Source organism: Plasmodium gallinaceum (genome assembly GCF_900005855.1).
Source record: "Plasmodium gallinaceum strain 8A genome assembly, contig: PGAL8A_v1_65, whole genome shotgun sequence".
Lineage (NCBI taxonomy): Eukaryota > Apicomplexa > Aconoidasida > Haemosporida > Plasmodiidae > Plasmodium > Plasmodium gallinaceum.
Genome location: NW_021628225.1, coordinates 295,815 through 304,072, shown reverse-complemented (window position 1 = coordinate 304,072; position 8,258 = coordinate 295,815). Strand labels below are relative to the sequence as shown.

At 14.2% G+C, this 8,258-nt stretch overlaps 4 protein-coding genes across 4 annotated transcripts in view; 2 read left to right on the top strand and 2 right to left on the bottom strand.

Moving 5' to 3' along the window:
- Positions 1-2,383, top strand: part of PGAL8A_00135900 (G-protein associated signal transduction protein, putative) — a gene marked incomplete at both ends in the record, with an annotated part of 4,441 nt that extends 2,058 nt beyond the window's left edge. Inside the window, 11 exons of the mRNA XM_028674891.1 lie at positions 120-386; positions 490-597; positions 858-895; positions 969-1,041; positions 1,177-1,266; positions 1,472-1,606; positions 1,698-1,758; positions 1,846-1,902; positions 1,975-2,037; positions 2,153-2,218; positions 2,351-2,383. Coding sequence (XP_028526476.1) covers positions 120-386; positions 490-597; positions 858-895; positions 969-1,041; positions 1,177-1,266; positions 1,472-1,606; positions 1,698-1,758; positions 1,846-1,902; positions 1,975-2,037; positions 2,153-2,218; positions 2,351-2,383 — 991 coding nt within the window. The remainder of the gene's footprint in view (positions 1-119; positions 387-489; positions 598-857; positions 896-968; positions 1,042-1,176; positions 1,267-1,471; positions 1,607-1,697; positions 1,759-1,845; positions 1,903-1,974; positions 2,038-2,152; positions 2,219-2,350) is intronic.
- Positions 2,384-2,958: 575 nt separating this feature from the next.
- On the bottom strand, positions 2,959-4,347 carry UROD (uroporphyrinogen III decarboxylase; the record flags this gene model as incomplete). Its single annotated transcript, XM_028674888.1, has 2 exons — positions 2,959-4,034; positions 4,185-4,347. 2 exons carry the CDS (start codon positions 4,345-4,347, stop codon positions 2,959-2,961), a joined length of 1,239 nt encoding a protein of 412 aa, XP_028526475.1.
- Positions 4,348-5,131: 784 nt separating this feature from the next.
- PGAL8A_00135700 (RING zinc finger protein, putative) lies at positions 5,132-6,297 on the top strand (the record flags this gene model as incomplete). The annotated part of the gene is made up of 2 exons (XM_028674887.1): positions 5,132-5,168; positions 5,249-6,297. 2 exons carry the CDS (start codon positions 5,132-5,134, stop codon positions 6,295-6,297), a joined length of 1,086 nt encoding a protein of 361 aa, XP_028526474.1.
- Positions 6,298-7,113: 816 nt separating this feature from the next.
- PGAL8A_00135600 (MYND finger protein, putative) overlaps positions 7,114-8,258 on the bottom strand; it is a gene marked incomplete at both ends in the record, with an annotated part of 4,092 nt that continues 2,947 nt past the window's right edge. Inside the window, 5 exons of the mRNA XM_028674886.1 lie at positions 7,114-7,158; positions 7,254-7,310; positions 7,428-7,748; positions 7,830-7,892; positions 7,984-8,055. Of these exons, the coding sequence (XP_028526473.1) occupies positions 7,114-7,158; positions 7,254-7,310; positions 7,428-7,748; positions 7,830-7,892; positions 7,984-8,055 (558 nt within the window). The remainder of the gene's footprint in view (positions 7,159-7,253; positions 7,311-7,427; positions 7,749-7,829; positions 7,893-7,983; positions 8,056-8,258) is intronic.

The following is an 8,258-nucleotide window of genomic DNA, read 5'->3' as shown; positions in this document are numbered from 1 at the left end:
TAAAAAAAATAAAAAAAAAAAAAAAAAAAAAAAAAAAAAAACATATATATATATATATAAACATAAATATATGTAAAATATTTTATTATTTCTATTTTTATCATCTTTTTTATTTATAGGTATATTTTGGATTTAAATAAAATAATAATAGATGAATATTATTATTTGATAAATTATATAATATTTCATCTATTTCTAGCAACGTTATCCTTATTTATTTTCTTGTTAGATGTATTATTTAATCTTAACATTTTTTCAAATCTAATTTATCATGTGGTTATTCTTTTTGTTCTTTTATTTTGTACTACTATTTTTCCTTTTAATTTATATAAATCTAGAAAAAAAAATTTTATATTTTCCTCTCTTTTACGAGTCCATTTAAGCGGGTAATTATATAAAAATATTATTTAAAAAAAAAAAAAATAAAATAAATAAAATAAAAAGAATATATCTAAATAAAAAATAAATTTTCTTTTTTCTTTTTTATAGTTTATTTTTAGTTAAAAATGTAAATCTTCTTGATAATATTATTGGAGATATATTAACGAGTTTGTCAAAAACATTCTCAGATGTTCAGTATTCTATTTGTTTTGTTTTGTATGGAAAAAATGAAAAATTAGAAATAAAAAAAAAAAAAAAAAAAATGCTTCATTTTAATAATAGACAATATTAAAAATAAACAAATTACTATTTATCCAATGTACATTTTTTAAGTGTTTTAATTATACAAATACATTAAATATATTATAAAATAAATACATATATATATATATAATTCTATATATTAAATATTTTTATTTATGAATAATACATATATTAATATATTATTTTTAATTTATTTATTTTTGTTTTTTTAGAAATAATATGAATACAAATATTCCTGCAAAATGCCCAGGTAAAATGAAATTATAAATATTTTATAATAAATTTAAAAAAAAAAAAAATTACTTTTTTTATTTTTAATACAGTGATGGAAAGTTATATAAATCCTATTTTCATTGGGTTACCTTTTTATCTTAGATTATGTCAATGTTTGATTAGGTAATTATAAAAAAAATATAATAATAAGAAGTGTTTATTGATATATTATTTTCATAAATTTATATTATTTACATATTTATAGTTTTTTTTTTTTGAATATTTTTATTTATAAATTATTTATTTTTATCTATTCAGATATAAAAACGAAAGAGAAAAAATACATATTTATAATATGCTCAAGTATTTATCAGGTATTATTATAGTAATATGCACATCTTTTAATTGGTAATAGAAAAAAAAAAAAAAAAAAAAAAAAAAAAAAAAAAAAAAAAAAAAAAAAAAGAAATAAAAATACAAATAATAAATAAAAAAAAAAGGAGGAGAAATATTATTATATATATATATATATATATATATATATATATATATATATATATATATAAATTAAATAAAAAAATAGTAAAAAAAATATATATTTTATTTTGTTTAGGTCATATTTTGGTTTTGATATTTATACAAGTAAATTAATTTTAGTTTGTTCATATGTGATTGGTTCTACTTATATGTATATTTGGGATTTGTATTGTGATTGGGGACTTTTAAAAGAATATAATACTTTACTAAGGTAATATAATAATTATGAAAAAAAAAATATTATTTATAATTTATAGACATAACATATAATTTATATTTATTGTAACTTTTTTTTTTTGTAGGAAGAATAATAATATAATGTATCCCCCTCATTATTATTATATTGGAGGATTTATTAATTTAGTAAAAAAAAAAAAAAAAAAAAATTAAAAAAAAATAATTGATTATTCTCATATAATTAGAAATAATTATTTAAAATTTTTTTCTTAGATTTTTAGATTAACGTGGGCAATTACTATTATGCCAATAAGCCTATTTGAAAATAAAGTAAAAAATTTAATATAACTTAATTATAAATTTGTAAATATTTTATTTTATTTTATTTTATTTAAAATTTAGGAAATAAATTCATTTTTAATAACATTCTTTCTCATGTTTATTGAAGTTTTAAGAAGATCAATTGTAATTTTTATTATATATTTTTAAATTAAAATTTATAAAAAAAAAAAAAAAAAAAATATTTATAATTTTATTAAAATTAATTAAATTTAATATATTCATAAATTTTTCTTTATAGTGGATATGTTTTAGACTTGAAAATGAACATGTTACAAATGCATCAAAATATAGAGCAATATTATGGGTATATTTATATATAAAAATAATAAAAAAAAAAATATAAAAAAAGATATAAAAAAAGATATGAAAAAAGATATGAAAAAAAATATTTTAAAACATAATTAAATTATATAAACATACATTTTTTTTTTTTTAGGTTCCAAAGTTACATAAGACAAAAAATTTTTAATCTGTTATTTTGAAACATTTTTTTTTTTTTTTTTTATTCATTTTAATGTAATATATTGATGTGTGAATTTAATTATATTTTTTTAAAATTTAAATTATGAAAAAATAAACTAGAAAAATAAATATAATTAAAATTATTTGAAAAAAAAATAAATTTTAAAGACAACGTAAAAAAAAAAAAAAATATTAATATTAATTGGAAAGCATAATATTAATAATAATATGATATACAAATAAATAATAAAAATAAAAAAATCAATAAATAAAACTTTGATACAATGTTGTATGATAAAATATTAAAATGATTTAGCGAATGATTATATAAACAAAAATATTAAAATTTTTAAGATTATAAAGAAAAATTAACATAAATTATATAAAAATTAAAAAAAAATATATATATATATATTTAAATGTAGAAATGATTAAAAAATATTGATTAATGTTTATAATTTTTGAAATTTTAACAAAATTAACATTACATATATTTAAGTTGTAAGAACATTCTTTTTTTATTTTTCTATTCTTTTCATTATTAAATTTATTATAGGTAGGATTAATTTTTATTTTATTTTTTTAATGTTGTAATTCATATTCATTTATTGTATTAATAAAAGTATGAACGTTGTCTATTTTTGAATTTGGTAATATTCCATGACCTAAATTAGCTATATATTTATTTTTATAAAAAATTTTATCTATCATTTTTTTTGTATAATTTTTGATTAATTTATTATCATCTAATAGTAATATATGTGGATCTAATGCACCTTGTAATATAATTTGATTTTGAAATAGCTTGTAGTAAAATTCAGATGATTTTTCTGATAATTGCTTATGAGTAATAGATAATACGTCAATCATTAAATTTTTAATACATTCATGAAAATTGTCTTTAATAAATAAAATAATATAACACTGAGGTCTATGTTTTTTAATTAAATTAATAACTTTTTCTAAGTATTTAACACTAAATTCTTTAAAGATATTTTTATCTACTACTTCTGCATTACTATCAAAAATTTGAATTATATTTGCACCACTGTCTATTTGATTTATTAAATGATTTGCACATATATCACTTAATTTATTTAAAATTTTATGTGTATCTTCTGGTTTTTCATATATTAATTTTAAGCTATCCTCATATGTTTTTTTATTATTTTTTGTTAAATATGTAAATAAGGTAAATGGAGAACCAGCAAAACCTAATATAGGAACTGAATTATCAATTTTTTTTTTTGTTAAATTAATAGCGTCATAAACATAATGTAAATTATCTATAATTTCAGGAATATTTAAATTTAATTTCTCAAAATCTTCATAACTTGTTATTTTTTTATTGAATATTGGACCCACTTTTTCTATAAATTCTATTTCTAATCCCATTGCATTAAAAATTATTAAAATATCTGAAAAAATCACAAGCATATCAATTGAAAATCTTTTGTATGGCATTATTGTTACTTCTGATGATAATTCTGCTTTTTTACATATTTCAAAAAAATCATATTTTTTGCGATATTCTAAATATTCAGGTAAATATCTACCAGCTTGACGCATAATCCATATTGGTATTTTTTCGAAAAATTTATTTTCATTTTTATTTTCTATAACTCTTAAAACTAAATCATTTTTTGGTCTACCGTATGCTAAGTGAAAAAAAAAAAAAAAAAAAAAAAAAATAAAAAAAATAAAATAAAAAAATAACAAAATGTGATATACAAAAAAAAAAATATAGATTTTTTTTTCAAATAATATAATAATAATAATAAAAAAAAAAATTTAATTCTCTACTATACTTTTATATTTTAATGATTGAGGTCTACAATACACCTCATCAACATTAGTCATTTGTAATTTTCTATATATTTTAAATATTTTTAAATTAATTTTTCTTATATTTATATAACAAAATGTTTCATTAAATAATAAAAATAATATAAGAAGAAAATTTTTAAACATTATATTTAATTAAAAGTATAAAGTAAAATAAAATAAAAAAAAATATATATATTAAAATAAAATAATGTTAAAAAAAAATATAAAAATGTACTGTTTTTTTTTAGAAATAATTCTTTTAAAATATATAATTAATTTTAAAAAAACAAACAAACAAACAAACAAAAAAAAAAAAAAATTATATATATTAGTAACATATATTTTTTTTTTAAATAAAAAGATAACTTAAAAAAAAAAAAAAATATATATATATATATATATATATATAGAATTATTTAAAAAAAAATTACTGAAAAATAGATAAATTTTACACTTTTTTTTTTTTTACATATTTTCTTTACAATTATGCATGTGTGTTTTTATAAATATTTGTATATAAAAATAATAACAAGCAAAAAGAAATATATATATATATATATATATATATATAATTTTAAATTTATATAACTTCTATATATATTAATAAAATTAAATTTTTATTTAAATTTTTTTTTTTTTTTTTTCAATTACAATAATTTTAAAATTTGTTAATATTTTATGTTTTTTATATCTATATGGAAATTATAAAAATTTCAACAATTTTTATAGAAATGATTTTAAATAAAAAAAAAAAAAAAAAAAGAAAAATTTTTTTAAAATACTTTTGATATTTTTTATGATTGTTTAGTTCAAAATATGTTTTTTTAATATAGAATATTTAATTTTATATGTTGATATAGAATATATATAATAAGGAAAAAAAGTAAAATAGGAAAAATAAAGTTATAAATAAATTAAGAAGATAAAAATGAATATAGATTCAGAGGATATAAATAATAATGATGGTATTAAATTTTTTTATTATATTTTATTAAAAATGTAAATGTATATATATGTATATATATTTATATATTTTTTTTTTTAGGTAATTTTACCCATATTAATAATACAGAGATGATTATATTTCGGTATTTTACAATTTTTTTGTATTTTTTATTATTTTGTAATATTTTTTCTTTATTTGGTTTAGGTATTTATTTTTTGAGTATACCTTGTGAGAAATGTGATTTTTATAATAGAATATTAGTTACAGTTATTTTAGTAAAAAGTATTGCTCATTTAAAATTAACTATAATTAAAGTAAAAAGAAGAGATGAAATAGAAAATAATGAAAGATTAAAAAATATAATAGTTTTTTTAATTAAAATATTTAATTTTCTAACTTTTTTATTAGCAGTAGTATCTTTATATTTCCTTCATTTTTACAACAATATTTGTGTAACACCTACTTTATCTTTAAAATTAATTAGAATATATTATTATTTTACAATAACATTATATTTTATTCCCTTATTATTTTATATATCTATTGGTTTATTTTTATCAATTATAATATGTATTATGATAAATTATTCTGTTGAAGAAGGTGATCGAATTCCAACTCCTGAAAATATAATAAGTAGATTAAAAATAGTGAAATATAAAGATCTAGATTATATTCATAAAAAAGGAAAAAAGAGTAATAAGAACAAAAAATATATTAAAAAACCATCTTTTGAAATGATATTTGATAAAGTAAAAAGCGTTATAATAGATAAAGAAAATAACGAAAAAAAAAAAAAAATGCAACTAAATAGTAGCAACTCAAATATTATTGATGAAAATTTACAAGAAATGCTAAAACCACTTAATACAAATATTGAAAGTGAGATTAATTATAATAATGATAACAATAAGGTTACTCAAGAAAATCTTTTAAATAATAATAAAGAAATATCAAACGAAAATGAAGATGTATGTTCAATATGTATGATGAATTATATAAATAATGATGATGTTATGATAATGCCATGTGATAAGAGACATTTTTTTCATGTTAGCTGTTTAACAAAATGGTTATATAAAAGTCAAGTTTGCCCAATTTGTAGAACAAATATTGTTAATTGTTTTAATTCAAAAAATAATATAGTTTAATATATATATATATATATTAATATATCTTAATTATGTTTTAGAATATTTATATATAGATATATTTTAATAAAATATTTTTATGTAATAATAATATATGAAGTATATAATATTAATATCTTTGAAGCCTTTTATTTAAAAAAAAAAAAAAAAAAAAAAAATAAATATAAAATTTAAATTGGTTTTATGATATACTCTTAAAGTATATATTTATGATTTTTGTTTTTTTCTTTTTTTTTAGTTTTAATATAAATTTTCTCTTTCTTTTTTTAATGTTTAAATGAAAAAAAAAAAAAAAAAAAATAGACTTATTAATAACATAAATAAATTATTAATTTTTTTTTTAATTAAAATCTATTAATATATATATATATATATTTATATATATTTATATATATATATATATATTTTTATTTAATAAAGTTTCATTATTAAATAAGTATTTTTTTTTCTTTATAAATTTTAAAAAGTATTTTCTTTTTTATTATTATATTTTTTTTTTTTTTTTTTTTTAGTTTTTTATTAAAATAAAAAAGTATGCTCTTTTCATTTAAAAATAAAACATACTATTTTTTTTTTTTTTTTTTTTTTTTAGGGTATTATATTATGCCTAAATAAAATAAAAATTTTAGAAAATAATAACATATATATGTGTGTGTATTTATAAAAATTTTTTATTTTAGAATAAACTTTTAATAAATGTCTAATATATTTAACATTATTTTAATTATAACCTTATTATTATTATTAAAATTATTTTTATTAAAATAATATATTCCTTTTTCTTTTTTTTTTTTTTTTTATTGAAATAACTTTAAATTATTCGTTCGAGCATTCTTCTCTATGATTAAACCAGTCTTTCATCTAAATAGATAGATATAATTTAAGTAACTTTTTTTTTAATTATTTTTGTATTTTATTTTATTTTTATTATTTTTTTTTTTTTTTTAAACGTTTACTTGACATTCCTTTGAGCAATAATAGATTCTTTTGCATTGTGAGCATTGCAATTCAGCCTAAAAAAAAAAAAATTGTAGTAACAGTATTATTATTCTTAATACTAAAAATAACTATTTATTAACATAATAATTCATATATAAATTAATATATATTTATTTATTTTATTTATGTACATTTTCTTTGCAATTGTTGCATATATAATATTCTTCAGTTGTTGTTTTTTTTTTTTCATTTCTTTTTATGGAAGCATTTTGATATTCTAAAATAAGAATATTTATATTATGAATTTTTAATATTAATAAGAAATAGATAAAAGTAGAACTACTTTTGTTAATACTTTTATTATTTTCTTGATCAAATTCGTAAATAGAAAAATACACATTAGATATGTTTTCTAAAACATCTTTCTTAATTTTAACATTATTTAACAAAGAAATTATCTCTTTCTTATTTTTTAAAATATCATTTTTTATTTTATCAAAAATATCAGGCACCTTGTCAAAAAGATAAATGTTTTAATATTTTAAAGAAAAAAAATTTTTTATTTTCTTTTTTATATATCTTAGACAACTTACTACGTCAATAATTAAATAAGAATTTTTTTTTTCAGGATAGATATTTTTTGATATATATAAGTGCTGAAATAAGTAATATATTTACATTAAGTTTTTTTTTCATTTTTTTTAAAATTGTATTAGAAATTTTTTTTTTTTTTTTTTTTTTTTTTACTTCTATAAATATATGAAGTGTTTTGAGAGGTGGTATTTGTTCATACAAATTTTCATTCATATATTTTCTTAACTATATAAGAAAAGAAAAAAAAAAAATATATATATATATTAACTACATTTTAATAAAGAATTATGCTACATTTTAATAAAGAATTATGCTACATTTTAATAAAAAATTATGTTACATTTTAATAAAAAATTATGCTACATTTTAATAAAAAATTATGCTACATTTTAATAAAGAATTATACTACATTTTAATAAAGAATTATG